We start from the raw sequence: 21,650 nt of genomic DNA on the forward strand, positions 1-21,650 counted from the left end.
TGTCATGAGTTATGTTTGTTTCTATATTCTATTAAGAATCCATTACTAGTACGCAACCTTTTTCATCATATAGTCGATCTATAAATACAGCATTGGGGACACCCACTTTATTTGTGCATTGCATAAACTTGTTGTATCAATAACTAAGCTTAAGGTATGCTTTCTTTCCTCATCCCTATTATTTTGATTTCTATCCTAGATCTAATTTTATATATATTATAACTAGTGTTTGTCCGTGTGAGGGAGGAGAGGCTTATATCAGATATGTGCCTCCAAACACATATATGAGGGCACGGTGGTAATTGCACCATTATTTTGAAAGTGTCATTTGAACTTTTGAGTTCCATATTTGAGAAATGACACCATTTTTGAGAATTTGAGTACAATTTTTGAGCTTATGAGTCCTATTTTTGAATTTTTTAGTACCATATTTGAACTTGTGAGTGTTATATTTGAACTTATTTTGGTCTAATATGTTTTTGTCAAAACATATATGAGATTAGAATATAGTTCCGTTGTCCTTGCATTAGCACGGGATATTAAAAATATTAATTAGGCAAGTAACTATTTTGAGAAATACAAAGGAATAAGAATTTTAACAACTATCTTAAGAGATCATGTAATCCTTTCATTTCAAAAAATACTCCAATCTAGATCATTACATACCAATAAAAAATAGTCACTTCCTAGTATTAGGAATATTTGAGTTTGTGTTGTGTCGGACCTGTTGGTCTTGGCTGTAGTTTGTATGTTGTTTGGACGTTTTCTCGCCTTTTGGTAATAAATTCTACTATTTACCAAAAAAAAAAAAAAATTAGCTAGGATGCATTGGGTTTCGACTATGGTATTTGATTTGAAATGGATGTGTATGATAATAGAAATATGAGGATACATGCGGAAGTTTAAATAGACCTAAATAATATAACAAGATTGCATTTTATCATTGATTATATTGATAAGAATTGTACAACTTAGCCCACCTCTCAACTTATGCACATACAATCTATTTATAGTTATTGTATTCTAGTTTCTATATTTCTCTACACTTGTCTAATATTAGATATTTCTACATCACATGTTATGAGTTATTTTGGCGGGAGTCCATAGACACTACAAGAAATTGATTAATTTCCGACCGCCAAAAGTAGTTAGTAAAACACGAAAAACGGTTGGTAAATTTTTTAGCGACCGCCGACGGTCACAAAAGGGTTGTCAGTGTTCACCTGGACGATAATTAAGGAAACTCCGACTGAAAAGTGGTCGCTAATATTTACCGTGTGATACAACGACTACAAAAGCAGTCACTAATTTAGTGACCATTTAGACAGTCACTTATTTAGTGACCGTTTAGGCGGTCGCTAAATTACCGTCCGCCTAAGCAGTCGCTAAATTGCTTGATTGGGGTTTTAGAGACCTCAAATTAATAGGTTAATGGCATTTGCTATTATTATATAGGATTTGTTCTTTTAAATTTTGAAAGTTGTATGTATGGGTTTACTTTTGTAAAGGAAACAATGGCATCGATGGAACAAGCTCATGGCTCGAACCAATTATCTGACAAGGAGAAAACCGCAATCGGAGAGGCAATGAAGGAGGCAGAGTCGTTAATCTTGGCCAAAAACAAGAATGCAAAGGCGACGTCGAATCAAGATGAACAAGTTGTTTTTGTCACAGGATTTATGAAGAATATCTGTTCCAAAGACATGTACATAACAAAAACATCTATCTTTGATGGAGAAAGGGAATTCATGGATCCCCCAGCAAAGAGAATTTTAGGTTATCGAGCTGGTATGTTTGTGCACATGAGTCTCCCTCTGTCGCACAGCAAGGGAGCCATTATATATGATCATGCCCCTAACGGGTCAGATCCTGATCTTGGATGGCTCTTGGCTTGGGACAAGTCCAATGATTTTAACAAGGTACGCAAAATGCACCCTTAGTAAGGCACATGGGAAGTATTTTAAGGTTAAGAACATGTTAACTAAGATATGACCTATGAAATATCACGTGTAAGAGTCTCTCATTAATAAAAGAGAACAGAATTAAGACCAAGGTCGGGGCTATTCCTCTTATTGCTATATGGTTTTCAGAATGTCATTATCATGATTCATGAGCGAGACTATTATGAATTTGGAAATGAACAGAATGTTTAAAAGTTATTTATATGTAATATATAATTATTATTATTAGCGCGCTCTTGTGTGACTAGCCACTCGCGCGCGCGCAGCTACTGTTGAAAAAGTTATTGACTGATGTTACTTGATTTTTTATGCTGGTGTTACTTATACATTGCATTCGCTATTACTTTTTTTAGTGCAATTTCATGAATTTCTTGTTAGAGCTTCATTGTATAACTGGTGTTACTTGACTTTTTATGTTGGTGTTACTTATACATTGTATTCGCTGTTACTTTATTTTTTATTTTTTATTGTAGTTTCTTCATTTTCATGTTTGATATTCCTTTTATATACTGGTGTTAACTGACTTTCTATGCTGGTGTTACTTATACATTGTATTTGTTGTTACTTTTCTTATTATATTGCAGGTATTTCAATTTCATGTTAGAGTTTCCTGGTATAGACTGATGTTACTTGATTTTCTATGCTGGTGTTACTTTTTGTTATTGCAGTTTCTTCAATTTCATGTTAGAGGTTCCTTGTATAAACTGATGTTACTTGACTTTCTATGATGGTGTTACTTATACATTGTATTCGCTATTACTTCTCTTGTTTTATTGCAGTTTCTTCAATTTAATGTTTGAGGTTCCTTGTATAGATTGGTGTTACTTTATTTTCTATGCTGGTGTTACTTTTAGGTCCCGTTCACAAATGCGTTAGGCATTAAACGTGTTGGATTTATTTATAAGTGAGAACACGCCACACCATCAAGTTGATTGCATGACTGGTCACATATAAGACTTGAGGTATAACTATATATGTATGATGTGTAGGTGTATGTAGAAGCTGGGACTCTAGACAGGATCAATAAAATACCGGACAGCGTAATTACACAAAAACTAGCGGTATCGGGTAACATAAGTCGTTTCTGGGATAGCGAGACGGGTGCTTCAGTCGCTGCTGAAATTAAGAAGTGGGATAGTTCCATGTCTTTGCTTGTTGTCACCTTTGATCAGGTCATGTGAATTCCTCCACGAACTCACGGTCGCAGTTAAAAAAGGCCAGTGCCATCATTACCGTCGTATCTGTATCAACAAGGGAAAACTAAGACGTGATTAATTAAATAATCTGCTTTCTACATTAAGCAGCTATATATATACTTGTTCTGTTCTTATTTATATGACACAATTGAGTTTTTGACACTATTTACACATGCTCCTTTGATTTCCTTTTGTGATTTATGCTTAAGAAAAAACATAGTCGTGTGGGGTCTTATTAGATTCGTCTCAATAAATACTTTTTAAATATCAATCTTTTATACTTTTTTCTTATCCATGATAGAAGATATTAATGTTTGAAATCGTGTATTAGCAAACGTGCATAAATAATTGTGTCATTTAAAAAAAACGGAGGAAATTTACTGTATTCATTTTCATGTGTTATCACAAACATTCCTAAAACTACTTGCAAACACAAGTGTTGCGAGTATTCAGAAACAGATGGATTATCCACAGATATTCCTAAAACTACTTGCAAACACAAATGTTACGAGTATTCAGAAACAAATGGAGTAATTAACTAAACATAACTTAACATTTGAATATGAAAAGTGGTAAGGAACATTCCTATCACTCAAATAATAAATTAAGACAAAGGTTAGGGTCCAACTATTTGATTTTTACACCTAGGACCCGAATATTTTTTTTCACCTTTTGGGACCTCATATTCATTTTTTGTATATATATATAAGGGTAGTTTTTTGGAGAGCATTGGGAGCGTCCACGTAGGATTTTCACGTCATCGCATATAATTAAGTTATTAACTTATTAAATAAATAATATTAGAGTCTTGCTATCATTGACTACTTAATATGATGATAAAGATAGATAATAAATAATATTAGAGTCTTGTCAGGATAGACAAATTAATATGATAAAGATAGATTTTATAAACTTTTTCTAACTTTTTGTATATATATACATATAAACTTTTGTTTGGGATCCACAAAAACTCAAAATAGTTGAACCATTTTCTGGGTCGTAAGACGCCATTAATGAGCTCGAAGAAGAATGAGCGCCTTTGAGAAGACGACGAAGGAGAAAGAGGGTTTTGTTGAGTTAGTAGTATAACTACTCCTATCATTGTTGATGTTTTGATGGTCTTGGGAATATAAGAGAGCTGGTTTCTTCTTCATCCGATTGTTTGGGGATGGCCACCTTTTTCGGAAATGATAAAGGTCGCAACATGCAACCTTTAAGCCGTGTCACAGTGGTGACATGGCACGCCTATGTGTCATAAATATATTTGGAAACAAAAATATTTAGATTTTATAACCTGTTATACATGTTACCAAAAAGGTAGGAAAATCTTAATATTCTAATTTACAAATTGAATAATATAATTTCCATTTTAGAAAAAATTATTCTACTTTGTATAGGAAATTAGATAAATATACTTTTTATTATTTATATAATATAGGAAATTAAATAAGAAATACATTTACTAAGTTGCACTTATAAAATAAAAATACAGTGCATTAGAAAATACTCCATACAAGATTAGAAAAAATATTCCGTCTTTATTGGTTTTGTTCATTGACCGACCTTCGTGACTTCATCTTTCCCAGTTACCCTCCGCAAACATTAAAATACATGATTAGTCCCTTCATCTTTCCCAGTCATTACTAACCTAATCATTAAGTTTGCATTAATATTTCAAAGCAATGTATAATTATGAATATTTATTTACATAAATTATATTATTAGATTATAAATTAGTGTATTTTTAATTAAATTGATGTATATTTTAAATTAATTCGATGTATTTTTTTCATTATACAAAAATATATTATTAGATTATAATTTTAATTTTTTTTAATTTGTAATTTATAAGATAAAAGGAAATATATATTTACTATACATATAATAAATATTTGTTTCCTTGTTTGTATCGACTACCTTATTTATACATTTTCGTAGTAAAAATATTGAATTGATAGTAAAAAAAAATTGATGACGCGTATCCTACGTGGTGCCTACATGTACCAATAAAACGTCGTCACGTAAGATTGCGACAAAATTTTGTTGTCGCAACTTGCGACCTATATCATCGTCCCACCTTTTTATACCCCATTTTCCAATTCCAAAGGATCTCTCTTTTTATCTCTTAATTACTATTAATTTTTTGTAACGGTGATTGTAATTTTAATTACCTTAATAATAAGGATTCTATTCACTTTTTATTCTCCTCTTTTTTTTGTACATTGGAACTTAATCCCTCTTCTTGTGTAGCAAAAAAAACTTTACACTTGATTTCGATGTCTTATTGGTTTCAGTTATGTGAATATAAAGTTGTTATATTAGTTAATGTAATTTCAATAACCTTAATAATAAGAGTTCCATCCACTTTTTATTCTCCTCTATTATTTTTTACATATATTGACGTAAAACTAAAATGAAATTAATCTCAAGCATACATTATATTGACCTTTAATTCAATGGTTTACACTTTAATTTTAAGAAGATAGCTTTACACCATGATGCATGCCTGGTCCATCTTATTATGTTTTCGTTTTAGGGTTTACTTACGTTGGAAAATCTATGGATTTAGCAACCACCGTTCATATCTTGGAAGCACTTCGTAATTTTGTATTCGTTTTAGCAACTGTACTTTTATCTTTAAAATGCGGGCAATTTTAGCGGAATAAGACGTCGAATAAAAACCCTTAAAAGTAGATAAATAAAAATCCGGTATAAAGATAAATAAAACTCATTCAAAGATAGTAACAAAAAAATAAAAATAGATAAATAAAGAACAGTAAAAAATAAAAAAAGATATGTTTTAAATTTTTTTAAAAGATAAATAAAACTCAGTAAAAGATAAAAAGAGAAAAATAAAAATATATAAATCAAGACCCGGTAGAAGATAATAAGAGATAAAATTTGAAATTTTTAATAGATAAATAAAGACCCATTAAAATTGGCATGCTCATTGATTATAAAAACCTGTTCTAACTATTGCTTAGAGTTCAAAAAAAAATCTCATAACAAAAAGAATTTAACCCGTGCATCGCACGGACTTTGAGTGCGAATAATGACCATAGAAATTATAAACAGGGGAAGAGGAATTTGAACTTGAGACCTACAATAATATATTTCAGATTTTTAAAATAAAAATAGATTTAATAAGGGATAAATTTTAACAAGAATATAAAAGATAAATAAGTACTAAGTAAAATATAATAAGAAAAAAAAAATACAACTAAACCCTTTTAAAAAAAATAAGATAGAATTACAAATAGTGAGTTTTTTTCAAATGCAAAATACCTTAGGAAATGGATAAAATACTCAAAGAAGAAAAATATATAGAACTACATACGCATAGTAGTGATTATTTTATACAATTCTTCATTCTATAAAATTACATAGATATGCATATTCGTAGTAGAGTTTATGTTATCATTCTATACAATCTTCATCCTATACAATTACATAACATCTTTTAAAATTACATACATTACTTTTGTAATTACAATTTTAAACCATTTTTTGTTTCTTTCTTTTTTTAACCACTTGACTATATCATTCGTGATTGAATGTTGTAACTTTTAGCATATCCAATAATACCATCATTCGTAATTTAATGTTGTACGAAGTAAATATTCTCTTTTTGCATCTTTAATCTAATTTATCTTAGTTCAAACTATTTTAACTTTCTATTATTGCTATAATTATAAAACACCTATCTGTATACTATGATATAATAAGATAATATGTACTTTTCATTATAAACCCGTGCATCGCACGGGCTTCAATACTAGTATTATTAATTTATTATATTATATATCTAATTTTATCTATACTGTGACTTGTGGGAGTGCATGTACACGGTGCGTCGGTACATCCGAGTGCATTTTAAATGTGATGGACAACTTTTACATTTAAACGTATACATAGTACATTAGTACTACATATTAATAATCCACTTGCATATAATCATAGTCGTCTTAAATATGTTGGGGGTTTGTGCTATATATAGAATTGAATATATACTTAATTTATTCCCTATTTTTTTGAAGTAAACAAAAAAAACCACTACGTATTAAATATATATTTTGTAATATATCTAAGAAAATATGTATGTATCACAAGTAAATTGTCTATGTATATTTTTTTTTTAATGTAAAATCAATTCTATTAATAAAAAGTCACACGACATGTATAATAGAAATTAAAATTAACAAATACATAACAAATTGAATTATAAAGAGGTATTACCATAACAATGGATTATTCAAAAAAAAAAATGTGCATGTTTTACGAGTATTTTTTTTTTGGGGAGGGGCGGGGTGGGGGGGGGAATAGGAAAGAAATTCAATCTAATTTCTCATACATAGTACTCCCTTTGTCCCTTAATACTCGAACCGTTTTAACTTTTTGCACTATTCGCATAATTTACTTTGACCCTATTTTATTTATAGTATATGAAAATAAATTTTAGTATATAATATATTATTTGTTTCATCTTAATATATATTTTCAAAATATTAATATTTTTATCAGTTTTTATAATATGTAGTTAAAGATATTGGTGGTCAAACTTGTGCATTGACAAGCGTGTCAAGTCAAAACGGCGCGAGTATTAGGAGACGGAGGGAGTACTACGTACGAATACGGTGTATATAAATTATATTAACAAATTATGGAACAAAGTATAATAAAATAATGGTACAAAGGTCTAAAAAGTAATTATAATTGAACAAAGTTTAAAAACAATAGAATCCATGAGCCTTGGTGACAAATAAACTACATATTTCCCTTCCTCACACAGAAACCAACTGAGCTATGTTGATGTTACAATATCTTTTTATACATAAAAGTATTTATGCCATATTATAATTCATATTTTGGCCATAAAGTCCGAGGCCCTTTGCTATTGGGCTAGTTGCACAGCTTAATAGTCCTTGCATGTGACACCCTAATAATTTCTTAATGAATGCATTACCGCCACCATAAAAACAACTAAAGCTATTATCAGAATTTTGCACGGAACTTAACTACTACGTACTAAAAACTTACTTTGTAAAGTCTAACTTGAAATTAAGTCCATACAATTTGGAACCATCAAAGGCCCACAAAACCATTAATTCAAAACTCCTTTAAATTTATTAAACACTTCAAAATAAATAAATGAATTAAAATGCATTCGAAGCATTAATATTCACTCACACTCAACCCGAATGAAATGACAACCTGGATATGTTTCTTCACTTAAAACACATGTGAACCACTCACCATTATTACAAGTGTAAGATATGAATCATCACAAGGTCATTAAGGCACAAGCCATGACCAAGACAATCAAGAAAGCCCGAATCAGCAAAGTTGAGTACATATATGAAATAGAAATGCAACTGAATATGCTTGACTTGACAATTAAAGGTGTCTCAGATATGAGGGGGAGTGTTACGGTTATAATCTACATTTAAGTATTGGATTAGTTATCTTACATTGGAGAAATAGAGAGATATTGACTAACATATAAAATTGGTACGTGGGCTACTCCACATATTACCAATTGATTTTAGGATGAAATCCCGCCAGATTAATATGCGGTCAATTTCTTCTCTTGTCTGGGCTCGATTGGCCCAGTGAATTTATCACAGTGAAAGTCGTTAATTCGTTCGAATTTAATACACGTTAATAGTACTCGTAACATGACAATGAAGTTTGAGGGAACTTAAGGATCCTTCTGCTTCATTGTGTACGAAAATGATAAAGGTCGCAACATACGACCTTCAAGCCGTATCACAATGATGACATGACATGCTTATGTGTCATGATCCTATTAGTCGATCAGAAGGATTCTTCATGTGAATCTCATGACTATAACATTCAAGGGATAAGCAAGAACATCGAATCTTATCACCCTTAGTCTTCTCTGGACCGTCTGGTTATTGTAACTTAACTAATAAAAATACGGACAATATATAAAATCGGTGTTTTTCTATACTTCCTCCGTTCATTTTTATTCGCAACGTTTATCACTTTCACGCATGTCAATGCACAACTGTGAACATTATTATCTTTAATTCTCTTTAAGTAAAAATTATTAAAAAAAGTTAATATTTTGAAAATACCCATTAAGACGAATCTAACAATATCTCACATTATTATGTTTTATCTTATGCACGCGTGTTACTCACCAATAATGGTCAAAGTAGAATATGTGAATTGCGTAAAAATCACAAACGTTGCGAGTATTAAAAATCCGAGGAAATATATTTTTACTCCCTTATTACACTAAGTTCTTCCCATGTAAAATCTAGACATATTTTTTTATACTGATGGAAGAGAATATTTAAAATTCATTTCAATATAAAGATAGTAAATTGACAAATGTGCCAAAAAGAAATTCTTTCGGAACTTCCAGCAATAGTATTAGATTCCTCTAAAAATGCATATTTACGCAACCTTTTCCTCCTTTTTGTTTAGATAGACCCTTGATGACACCAAGAGGTGCAATTTTGTGCAATGGAAACTAAAAGGAATAAACTTCACAACTTCACTTAGTTGCTGTACTTTAAGGTATACTTTCTTAATTTCCATTTCCTGCCCTTTCTATTTATGTTTTCCCGCTCTTTACAGTGACGAAGTCAGGATTTTAAAGTTAGGGTGATATTAACTAGCAAAATTACAATGTAAAGTGAAGAAAAACGGGGAAGAACAACAACTTAGCTTCTAGTATAGTTCTTAATTTTTCTTAAAATCGGATCAGATAAGACTAGAAAAATTCAGAACTAATCAGATAAAGAAAAAATCACTCACAGAATACATTTACTACAAGAATTTGTATCTTTAACCGCAACCTAATTACGACGGGTCAGAAATCCTGTCGCAAAAGTTTTTTACGACGGGGCTAACAACCTAACAAAGACGGAAATAACCGTCGTAAATTTTTTTTTGTGACGGGTTAATGGCAAGATTTTCTATTAACGACGACCCCCTTTTATGACGGGTCCGCGACAGAAAATCCCGTCGTTAATCAACAATTATTAGCCTTTTGCGACTGAATTTTCCGTCGTTAATAGTACAATTTCTTGTAGTGTCAAATCAGACAAGAAAAATTTAGACTAGAACAAACCAGTCCAAAACAAAGCCTTATTCTAGTTTTTTTTTTGTTCTTTTTTTTAACTTTTTAGAGTTATTCTTGTTTTTTCTTTTCGACTAGGTTCTTTATACAATTGCTAGCAATAGTATTAGATTCATCTAAGAATGCATATTTACGCAACCTTTTCCCTCCTTTTCTTCTTAAATAGATCCTTGATGACCCCAAGGGGTGTAATTTTTGTGCAGTGGAAACCGAAAAACATAGACTTCACTCGATCATCATTGTACTATAAGGTATACTTTTTTTCAATTCTTGCTCTTTCTCTGTTCATTCTCCTCTCTTTACGGTGGTGAAGTTAGGATCTTAAAGTTAAGATGTCACCAATTAGTAAAATTACAGTGTAAATCGAAGGAAAACTGGCAAGAAATAACAAGTTTCTATATTTATTTATTTATTTGGAGTGTCAGTGGACCACCCGTGATCCAATGTAACTGACTCTTTAACATAGCTAATAATTGTATTTTTTTTTATTTTTTGCGTTTTTGGTAGCAGGTAGCGAAACAATGAATCAAACAATGGCATCAGTGCAGCTTCGCAACTAACTCTTTAACATAGCTAAGAATTGCATTTATTTTTTGTAGCTTTTTTGGTAGCAGGTAGCGAAACACTGAGTCAAACAATGGCATCAGTGCAACAACACCGCAGTGCCACCCACTTCTCAGCCGGGAAGGCGCAAGCATCAACCGGACAAGAATCGAAGAAAGAGGCACAACAAGCTCATGATCTTCTCCTAGCAAATAGCAAGGAGAAAGCAAAGGTGAGCCAAGATGAACTAGTTTTAGTAACAGGAGTAATGAAGAATCTCCAACCATGTGGAATAATGCTTAACAAGTCCCATGATTGGAAAGGCCAATTCATAGCCAAGCCACCCGATAAGACGATTGGTGAACACGCGAGTGGTGCGTTCGTGCACCAAGGCGCACCGTGGCAAGGGAACCTCCCGGTGGTGGTTGGGTCTAAGGGTTCGATGATTTACGGTCATTTCGATAACCATGTGCCTCCTAAGCTTGGGTGGCTCTTGGCTTGGGACAAGCCTGACAATCCCAATGAACTTAACAAGGTATGTACTAATCTATACTATAAGTTTAAACAAAAAAAAAAAACTTTTATCCCTAGGATATGAAATATTTCAGATTATATTTGCAAAAAAAAAAAAGTTAACTTAATGTGAATGTTATTAATATAGTAAACTGGAGCGTCGCTCGGACCCAAAAGCTAGTAGTTATCCATAATAAGACGCATTTTTAATTGAAATTTTTGATATTTTCCACTTCTGAAAATTACCACCCTATAGAAGTATTTTTTGAAAGTTATTGACTTAGACTTTCAAAAACTTTGAAAATTACCACCACTCAACGGTTTTCCTTTAACTAGTCTATATATTAAAATCTTTTTGTGTTTCCTCATTTTTCTTCTTTATTTTCACTATTTTTCTTCCCAGTTTAATATTTATACCATTCATATGCATTTCTTCTTTATTTCCCTCTGTGTTGACGAGCAATTATTTTGCTTTATAATTGAAAGTTTAGTTACCCCTTAATTCATTTGAATTTTATTTTGAAAATTTGAGATTTATGTTAATAATTGAAGAGTATAATTAAAAAAATGAGCGAAATCATAGTTTTTTTTAAGGAAAAGGGAAATTAATAATAAAAAATATGAGCATACTCGACGGAAAACTTAACGTCAACTGTTAACAGTTGGTAATTTCATAGTTTTTGAAAGTTTAACGTGGTAATTTTTTTTTAAAAAAGATAAGGTGATAAGTTTCAAAAGTGTGTACGTATGAGTTAGTAAATACCAAAATATTCTTATATTGATCGTATACTGGTCAATTTGTTATGTTTACGATCGTTTGGTGCAGGTGTACGTAGAAGCCGGACATCTAACAAAGCTAATGAAGATGGAATGGAGTGAAATCGAACGAAAACTCGAAGCATCTCGTAGTGAAAGTCACTGCTGGGACGGCGAAACAGGTGCATTAGCAGCTGCTGATATTAAGAACTATGGTGATAAACTTACGTTGCTTCGTGCTACCTTTGATCATTCACCAAGCATCAAGTAAATTTATATACTAAAATTACTTGTATTTTAATAATGCTGGTTGAAGGAAATTACATGTAATAGCATCTATTATAATGAACTTGTTATGTTTTTGATGATTAGATCTTTATTTTGAGCACTTAATTTGTTGCAAGTAAAGCTGTCAAATGGGTCGATCGGGTATAGGTCTCACTACAAAAAATTGTACCATTAACGACGGGAAATCCTGTCGCCAAAAGCTAGTAATCGTTTATTAATGATGGGATTTCCTGTCGTGAACCCGTCATAAAAGAGGGTCGTCGTTAATGGAAAATCCCGTCGTTAATCCTTCCTTAAAGACATTTGCGACGGTTTTTCCCATCTTTGTTTGGTTGTTAGCCCCGTCACAAAAGGCTTTTGCGACGGAATTTTTGACCCATCGTAATTACGTTGTCATTAAAGATACAAACTCTTGTAGTGTCTCAAACGGTGAAAATCTGAAAGATTAGACCCCAATATTTAGGTTAACTCCTTTATATTTCTTTCTACCCCCCCCCCCCCGGCATGTTCAAAAGAGAGAATTTTCATACAGAGTGAGTAAAGTGTGCAACATTCACTACAAGAATTTGTATCTTTTATGACAACCTAATAACGACGGATCAAAAATCCCGTCGCAAAAGCCTTTTGCGACGGTTCTAACAATCCAACAAAGACGGGAACAATCGTCGCAAATGTCTTTTATGACGAGTTAACGACGAAATTTTCCATTAACGACGGCCTCCTTTTATGACGGGTTCGGGACAGAAAATCCCATCGTTAATCAACAATTTTCAGAATTTCCGTCGTTAATGGTGAACGTGAAAGTGGGTCCAAAATGCCTATGCCATATGACCTTTAAAATTAAATAAATGAACATCAAGCTGAAAAAAGACAAAACAAAAAAGGAGTGGCCTATATTTTGTTTTGTAGGTATCGTAATAGACTAATAGTTGAATGAAGATGGGAGGGAATGATTTTATTAAGAATAATCAAGTTTCTCCAAAGTTTAAGTCTTCCTTGTTCGACTATGAGGGTTCTTCCCCTGTCGTTGTGTGGTGTGCAAACAGGGCCGATCCTGACTTTTTTGTGGCCTATGGACGAAACAAAAAAAATTGAGGGCCTTACTTTTAAAGGTATACGGACAAAAAAATTGCTAGTAGATATGATGTACTTTTTTTATTGAAGAAATGTATGTAAAAAATTGGCATTTCACTTCGTAAGTCTTAATACTACTGCCAAGAAAAAATTAACTCTATTACAAAATATGAAGGCTTGAATACTTTTGACCCTATGCCATTAAACATGAGTTATAGCCTAATAATCAAGCTAATGTAAGACAAAGTCTACACTACTTAACCTCTTCAAATCTCAAAATTGGATGAAGAATTTTTTTGAGTAATTGAAGGATAATGAAATTTAAAATTGAAAACGACAATGATGTACGTAGTAGCAGACCATTTAGCAAGTCGGTAATAATTTTGGAACTACAATAAACTAAAATTAAATTAATTCTAAATTTCATAATAAAATAAAGAGTGTGATTAGATTAACAAAGAAAAGAAACATTATGATATAAGGATTGTACATAGCTCTACTTTTAGTTTTCATTTGGATTCAAATTTGGTGACAGAATATCATTACATACTTAGAAAATGAGAAATAAAAAAAATGGAAAAAATCAAAGAAAAGTAACACTGGCAGGATTCGAACCCGTGTGGGTAGTCTGCCATCTAACGCATAGAACCAGTGGGCTGCACTGCCTAACGCATAGAAATTTGCATGGAATAGTATTTAATCTGAATTTTTTCCTGGGGCCTAGGGCGACGGCCCCTTATGCCCTGCCCTAGGGCCGGCCCTGTGTGCAAATCGAGATCATCCTGTTCGATATGGTGTTACGAGATGTATGGCAAATTCGATTACGAATATAAATAAATGAGCTTGTTTATGAACATAAATTAACGTGTTGTTCGTAAACTTAAATAAACGTGCATACATATGTTCATGTTTAATCTCGTTTTCAAAATTTGTTCAAGATCGATCGGCTTATTTATTAAATAAACGAGCTTTAAGAGCAACTCCAATGATGAGCTACAAGATGTTGTGGCTAAGTTTGCCACGTCAATTTTCTAGCAACAATTGATTATAACTACAAGTTATCACATTGGTGGGCTACAATACTTTGTAGCTCCCTATAATATTTAATTTAAATAATTCATTTATTTAAGGTATATTTTTTTAGCTACGTAGCCCAAAATTGCTACTCCCTCCGTCTCGGAATACTTGACATGTTTTCCTTATCGGGTCGTCCCTTAATACTTGACATGTTTCTAAAAATGGAAATATTCTAACAATATTATATTATTTCTCACTCCACCCCTATTAACCCACCTACTCCCTACTCCATACAAAAAATAATTAAAAATTCAACCCCTACTCTCCCCCTACCCCACCTCTTAACCCACCTCCCACTTACTACATTAAAATAATACCTCACTATCAACTACTACCTATTAAATTAAATAAGTCAATTCAAGTCCCTTAAACTCTGTGTTGGTCAAACCGGGTCGAGTATTCTGGGACGGAGGGAGTACAATGTTTTAACAGCTGCTTATGTCATTGTTGTACCAATGGTGGGCTACCTGCTCACATGTTCTTTTTTTTTGTGAGCATGTCCATTTTGTAACCATTGGAGTTGCTCTAAATGAGTCCAAACCAGAGTAGCTTATTGAGAATGTCGGCTCATTTGCACTCCTACTTTTTCACAAGTCACAATATAAGAATACATAGATAAAATGATGTATATATTTCATCTTACGGGCATTACAAAACCAAGGGGCGTTACATTGTTTATTTTATTCACTATAACCAGCATATATATGTTATAGTGCATGTACATATATAATAGGCTAATATATATGTAGTTGCTTGATATAGAAAGCAGATTATTTAATTTAGTCACGTCTTAGTTTTCCCTTGTTGATATAGAATATGACCGGTGCACCGGTCTTTTTTAATTGCGACCGTGAACTCGTGGAGGAACTTACTTATCCTGATCAAAGGTGACAACAAGCAAAGACATGGAATTATCCCACTTCTTAATTTCAGCAGCCGCTGAAGCACCTGTGTCGCTATCCCAGTATCGACTTGTATTCTTGGATGCAACTAGTTTTTCAAGAATTTCACGTTCTTGTATTCTTTTAATCCTTGACATAGCCCCAGCTTCCACGTACACCTACAAATCCATACATATGAGGTTAATTTTCTGAATCTATACTGGGTATACCATTAAAATGGTATATTAAGGGCAAAATAGTAACTTCGGTTGGTATATTAAGGGTTAAATGGTAAGTTCATGTAATAAATTGAGTCTGACCCACGATAAAATAACATTTATATTTGACTTGTTAGTACCAAACTATGTTGTTTAGAACCAAATAAAAATGGAACCACGTTACAAACTTGTTGTTTTGTATCATATGAGAAAATACAACTACTTTTCTTGTACCAAACTATGTGGTTTGATACTAAATAAAAATGCAGTTTGTATACCATTTCAATGGTATACCTATTAAGACTTCCTCCCATACATATATGTATACTTCATATTAAATTAATGGCTATAAAACATTCTATTCATTTTCAAATTCATAATAGACTAGCTCATGACGTTACTTTGTAAAGGAAACCTCAATGAATAATTGAATACGGTATAATTAATTGAGACTTTCTATTTTATTGATCTACCTTGTATAACCTCAAATTGGAGCTCAAGTAACAGATCAGTAGGATAGAGATTAGAGAGTGTTGCTAAACATGAGCTTCTTACTACAAGAAATTGTACCATTAACGATGGGAAATCCCGTCGCTAAATGTCAATAATCTTTAATTAACCACGGGATTTTCGGTCGCGACCCCGTCAAAAAAGCGGCCCGTCATTAATGGAAAATTTCGTCGTTAACCCGTCGTAAAAGACATTTGCGACGGTTATTCCCGTTCTTGTTTGGTTGTTAGCCCCGTCATTAAAGATACAAATTCTTGTAGTGTTCCATTGGACGAGTTATTAGAAATATTAATTGTTCTTTTTTTACTTTATACTCCGTACTAAGTAATCGGTAGAAAATGTCTACCCTATTTCAAAATCCGGTATACTCCATGATTCACTACAAGATCGAAATTGTATCTTTAACGATAACCAAATAACGACGGGTTAAAAATTCCGTCACAAAAGCCTTTTGCAACGGGGATAAAAACCAAACAAAGACAGGAACAACCTAATAACGACGGGTCAAAAATTCCGATAACAACCAAACAAAGACGGGATTTTTAACCTGTCGTTAATGGTACAAATTCTTGTAGTATACTGCTTAATTGTGTGCCTTAATAAGGGTGCATTATATATTTTTACGTACCTTGTTAACTTCATTGGACTTATCCCAAGCAAAAAGCCATCCAAGAGCAGGATCTGTCCCTTTAGGGGCATCATATATAATGGCACCCTTGCTGTGCGACTGAGGGAGACTCATGTGCACAAACATATAAATACCAGAAGGATTCATTTGATATGGTGGGCGATCCATGAATTCCGATTCTCCGTCCCAGATATATGTTTTCCATTGATACATAGCTTTAGAAAAGAGATTCTTCAAAACGCCTGTGACAAAAACCACTTTATCACCTTGGCTCACCGTCGCCGCCGCCGCTGCCGCCGCCGCCTTTGCATGGTTGTTTTTTGCCAAGATAAACGACTCTGCCTCCTTTGTTGCTTCTCCGATTGCGGTTTTCTCCTTGTCAGATAATTGGTTCGAGTCATGAGCTTGTTGCACCGATGCCATTATATTGTTTCCTATAAAAAGTTAACCCAATGTAACTTTCAAAATTATAAAGCTAGTACAAATTAAATCCTATACAAATAATTTTGTGCACTCCCGTCAAAATCACTCATAGATCATACCCATCCATTTCGAATCAACTACCCTAATTGAATGTAGTCCCAATGTACCTATAAAGCGGTCTTTTTTTTTTTACTAGTTGTTGGACTGTGCGCCAGTCCTCCAAGGTATAAAAAATTATCTTGTAAAAATGTTACGTAAAATACGAGCAGTTACAAATTTATGAGAAATATGGTAAATGATACTCCCTCAGTCCCTTAATACTCGCACTGTTTTGGCTGGACACGTTTGTCAATGCATAACTTTGACTACCAGTACCGTTGACTACATATTATAAAAACTTATAAAAATATTAATATTGGAAAATATATATTAAGATGAAGACAATAATATATTTTATACTAACATTTGTTTTTATATACTAGAAATAAAATAGGGTCAAAATAAATTATGTGAATAGTGCAAAAAGTCAAAACGATGCGAGTATTAAGGGACAGAGGGAGCATGGAGTAAAAATGTTACATTAAATTTGGATTAACATAGAATAGATAGTATGAAATCATAAATAGATACATAAAGTATGATTGAAATTCACTATACTTACTTGAGTTTGGTTACGTTGCATTTTGTGCACATGTTCAACTTTACAATAAAAAAACACAGCTAAATCACCAAATCAAGGTGTATTGGTACCACAATAAATCACCGTAATCAACTACGAAGTACGTACATTATTTGGAACAAATTATCCAGAAAGTGGATCAAATAACAAAGTACTTCGTAGTAGAGAAAAACATCATATCCTTCTCTTCAATTTTAGATTCTCGAGAACGGTAACGTTAGAAAAAAAAAAACTCTAAACATAATCACAACTTTTTATGTACAGGTGGAGTACAATAAACATTGTACACATGATTAAAAGTTAAATCAAAATGCTTAAAAGTTACTCTTATATGTGTAAAAGTTACGCTTAAAAGATGGAAAAAATGAAAAGTAATAAAGGGGAAAAATACTTCACTGTAGATAAGAAAAATGCCAAAAATAATGAAGAAGAAAAATAAGGGCAAAACAGAAAATGCATTATTGTGGGAATAGTAATTGAAACTCCTTTCTTTTTATAAGTGTTAGGATTAAGTTTGGAAAAATAGGACATGCCTAATTCTCCCTAGCTAAATTCCTAATACTAGAGGTGACTATGTTTTTATTGGTATGTTATGATCTAGATGGAAGTATTTTTGAAACGAAAGGATTACATGATCTCTTACGATAGTTGCTTGAATTCTTATTCCTTGATATTTCTTAAAATAGTTACTTGCCCAATTAATATTTTTAACATCACGCGCATTAGCAGGGAAAAGCACTAGTTATACAAACAAAAACAAAAAAAGATATATACTTATTAGTTTAGTGTCAAAATTAAAATTCAAAATATTTACCTACTTTAATATATATATATATATATATATATATATATATATATATATATATATATATATATATATATATATATATATATATATATATATATATATATATATATATATATATATATATATATATATATATATATATATATATATATATTTGCTAAATATATAATTAGAGATATTAAATAAATGGTTAAAATTAGATATTGTCAAATGTTACATTATTTCTTTTTGAACGTCTCTCCTGAGTAATTATAATAAATTATTATGCAACATTATACTCCGTATCAGAATTAATTGAAAGGATAGAAATAAAAATAATAGGGATGCGGAAAGAAAGCATACCTTAAGCTTAATTATTGATACAACAAGTTTTGCACAAATAAAGTGGGTGTCCCCAATGTTGTATTTATAGATCGAGCATATGATGAAAAAAGGTTGCGTACTAGTTATGCAATCTTAATAAAAATATAAAAACACACATAAGTCATACCATTCACAAATATTAATAGAATAAGAATAACACCAAATTTTACATATGTCCATAATTTTGGAATAAGAACAACACCAAATTTTACATATGTCCATTTGTTTGGAATAATATACAATATTTTAAATTTAAACAATTTTTTCTAGCTTTACATCTTCTATTGGGGCTAAAATGCTTTCGAAAATAAATCAACTTTATATTATTCTCTACTAGGACAATTTATTGATAAAAAACATAACTACATGTCGACAACTCTACATAGTGTAGTACGTCCTCTATTTTCATAATGATGTTTCATGTTTAGTTTTCACGTTTTCCATTGCATATTTTATATTATTTTTCTCTAATTATAGTAAAAATAATAAATTTTGATATATTGCAAATAATATACAAGATTCTATTCACTTGTAAATAATATTAAAATTCTGAGTTGAAACAACGTTATAGAACAGAGGGAGAACCATTTTACAAAAGACACTCAGTCGCTACGTACCTTTAAAACGCTAAGATATTCTCTTTGGACATAGAGGCAAAATCATTCGTAAAAAGAATACTTGGTGTTATTCTTATTCCAAAATAATGGACATAATAAGCATTGATTCATTTGTATCCAAACTTCTTCATAAATTTAATTTGAATACTTGTTGTTGTTCTTATTCTAAAACTAGATTAGATCTCGTGTGGCCGTGTACGCACGGATTATATATGGACAGTTTTTTACATAATATTTAACCGAATATCCTCAAACTTACTGCATAATTATAAATTTTTGAATATACTCATTTAATGTATTCATCAAATATGCATTTTATATGTGTAATATGCTAATGTGACCAACATATCGATAGAATATGTTTTCCATATTAACATTACCAATTTGACTAAAATATTACCAAAACATATTTAGCAAAATTATTATTATGTAGTATCTATTATTGTCATAGTTATAAAACTAGATTAAATCCCGTGCACGCACGGATTTTGATCATCTTCTTCACAAAATATTTAACTGAATATCTCTCAAACTAATGTATAGTTATAACAACTAGTATAATACCCGTGCGATGCACGATATAATCATCTAAATATAAATTTATATGAAATCTGGTAAACAATATCGTCAAAATAGTACTTATGGATATTTTCCAAACTAAAACTAAGGATGGATAAATTTGTTATTACTCATTCAGTTTCTTATTTATTAAAAAAATAAGGATAGATATATATAAAAAAAATTATTCCCACTTGTGTCAAACATAAAGTTATCTCGTCCACCCTTTACTAATTTGATAGTAATACCTACTTAATACTCGCACGGTCACCCCATCAACCTCATTACCTGATCACTTAGCACCTACATACACCACTTACTTAGATATGACTTTGAGGCGGGGCGGGCTCTACAGACGCGTATCCGCCTACAATTCTCTTCCCCATCTTCTCCATCAACGATAGGCAACTCCTAATCCGCGTCTCGTGAGGTATAAAATAAATTTCATCCTCTATCATCACCCCCCGGTATACCCACACCCGCCTCGAACCCATCCTTAGGTTCAACTATTTTTTTATGTAAGAGTTTTGAATTTTAAAAACTCTATTTTAGAGTCTTTGACAATTCGTTTGTCTGAATAGAGTAATTGAATAAATAAAAAAACATTGTAATATGTAAGTTAGTAGCAATTTTATAAATAATATATATAATCAATTAGATGAAGATCAACGTCGCAGACAGGTCCAATCTAAAATTCACCATAGTCCCGTCACCGACGACGAATTCATTCTTTAACCCCATCACCAACCAAACTTCTTCAACCCTGCCAACTTGGGACTGATGCACTGGGGGATCTCCCAAAAATCCGCCCCACTGACAATCTAACATCCCTATATTCGATAAATAATCCGCTTTTCCTTTCAAATAACTTTTAAATATATTGACATAGGTTTATTACGAAGTATTAAAATTGATTTTTTTAGCTATTATATTGATGAAAATATTAAAAAGTGACATACGTAATTAGGAGGTGAGTGTTCTCAAATCCAATCGATTCAAACTCGCCCCATTCGATGCACGATTTATGATATGAATATTAAATTTGCATATCTAAACTATAACTATAGACAATTATCATCAAAAGAGAGCTTATAGATAATTTTCTTATCAAACTAATTATTGCTCGGTATGTTACTGCCCCATTCCATGTCTTATTTATTTAAAAAATTCAAAATAGAAAAATAAGGGCACGTTGATAAATTTACGTTCTTCCCCTTTCATAACAAACCCATGTCAAACATAAATTTATTCTAATATGTTCTTTACTTCGATAGGCATACCCATTTAACTCATATATCATCTAAATCATTACCCGATCATTTAACACCTACCCCACCATATACTTTATTCAGCTAGAGATATCTTCGAAGCGGGGTGGTGCTGGTCCCTCAACACAGCCTAAAATTCTCATTCACATGTCCGTCACCACGATAGCTGTCATACTCA

The 21,650-nt window shown here is 31.9% G+C and overlaps 3 protein-coding genes across 6 annotated transcripts; 2 read left to right on the forward strand and 1 right to left on the reverse strand.

Moving 5' to 3' along the window:
* LOC110783362 (uncharacterized) lies at positions 1-3,322 on the forward strand. Its single transcript, XM_021987693.2, has 3 exons — positions 1-154; positions 1,509-1,919; positions 2,951-3,322. Exons 2-3 carry the CDS (start codon positions 1,515-1,517, stop codon positions 3,140-3,142), a joined length of 597 nt encoding a protein of 198 aa, XP_021843385.2. The 5' UTR covers positions 1-154; positions 1,509-1,514; the 3' UTR covers positions 3,143-3,322.
* A 7,043-nt stretch (positions 3,323-10,365) lies between these two features.
* LOC110783364 (jasmonate-induced protein homolog) lies at positions 10,366-12,451 on the forward strand. Of its 4 annotated transcripts, none has more exons than XM_021987694.2 (3): positions 10,366-10,519; positions 10,779-11,346; positions 12,151-12,451. In XM_021987694.2, exons 2-3 carry the CDS (start codon positions 10,906-10,908, stop codon positions 12,349-12,351), a joined length of 642 nt encoding a protein of 213 aa, XP_021843386.1. In that variant the 5' UTR covers positions 10,366-10,519; positions 10,779-10,905; the 3' UTR covers positions 12,352-12,451. The 4 variants fall into 4 exon arrangements, with proteins under 4 accessions (XP_021843386.1, XP_021843387.1, XP_021843388.1 ...); XM_021987695.2 differs by having other exon boundaries at positions 10,367-10,519; positions 10,868-11,346; XM_021987696.2 differs by having other exon boundaries at positions 10,369-10,519; positions 10,883-11,346.
* A 2,680-nt stretch (positions 12,452-15,131) lies between these two features.
* Positions 15,132-19,160, reverse strand: LOC110783252 (uncharacterized). Its single transcript, XM_021987561.2, has 3 exons — positions 19,009-19,160; positions 16,757-17,190; positions 15,132-15,579 (listed from the first exon to the last, which is right to left on the reverse strand). The coding sequence occupies exons 2-3, from the start codon at positions 17,177-17,179 to the stop codon at positions 15,388-15,390; spliced, it is 615 nt and encodes a 204-aa protein (XP_021843253.2). The 5' UTR covers positions 17,180-17,190; positions 19,009-19,160; the 3' UTR covers positions 15,132-15,387.
* Between the last annotated feature and the right edge of the window lie 2,490 nt (positions 19,161-21,650).

Source organism: Spinacia oleracea, chromosome 4 (assembly GCF_020520425.1).
Source record: "Spinacia oleracea cultivar Varoflay chromosome 4, BTI_SOV_V1, whole genome shotgun sequence".
Taxonomy (NCBI): domain Eukaryota; kingdom Viridiplantae; phylum Streptophyta; class Magnoliopsida; order Caryophyllales; family Amaranthaceae; genus Spinacia; species Spinacia oleracea.

What these genes read in the sequence shown, in the direction of transcription:
- LOC110783362 (XM_021987693.2), top strand. Translation starts at nt 1,515, where the DNA reads ATGGCATCGATGGAACAAGCTCATGGCTCGAACCAATTATCTGACAAG. An exon ending in AGTCCAATGATTTTAACAAG is followed by an intron (nt 1,920 to 2,950) that starts GTACGCAAAATG and finishes TATGATGTGTAG; the next exon opens with GTGTATGTAGAAGCTGGGAC.
- LOC110783364 (XM_021987694.2), top strand. Translation starts at nt 10,906, where the DNA reads ATGGCATCAGTGCAACAACACCGCAGTGCCACCCACTTCTCAGCCGGG. An exon ending in ATCCCAATGAACTTAACAAG is followed by an intron (nt 11,347 to 12,150) that starts GTATGTACTAAT and finishes CGTTTGGTGCAG; the next exon opens with GTGTACGTAGAAGCCGGACA.
- LOC110783252 (XM_021987561.2), bottom strand. Translation starts at nt 17,179, where the DNA reads ATGGCATCGGTGCAACAAGCTCATGACTCGAACCAATTATCTGACAAG. An exon ending in AGTCCAATGAAGTTAACAAG is followed by an intron (nt 15,580 to 16,756) that starts GTACGTAAAAAT and finishes ATGGATTTGTAG; the next exon opens with GTGTACGTGGAAGCTGGGGC.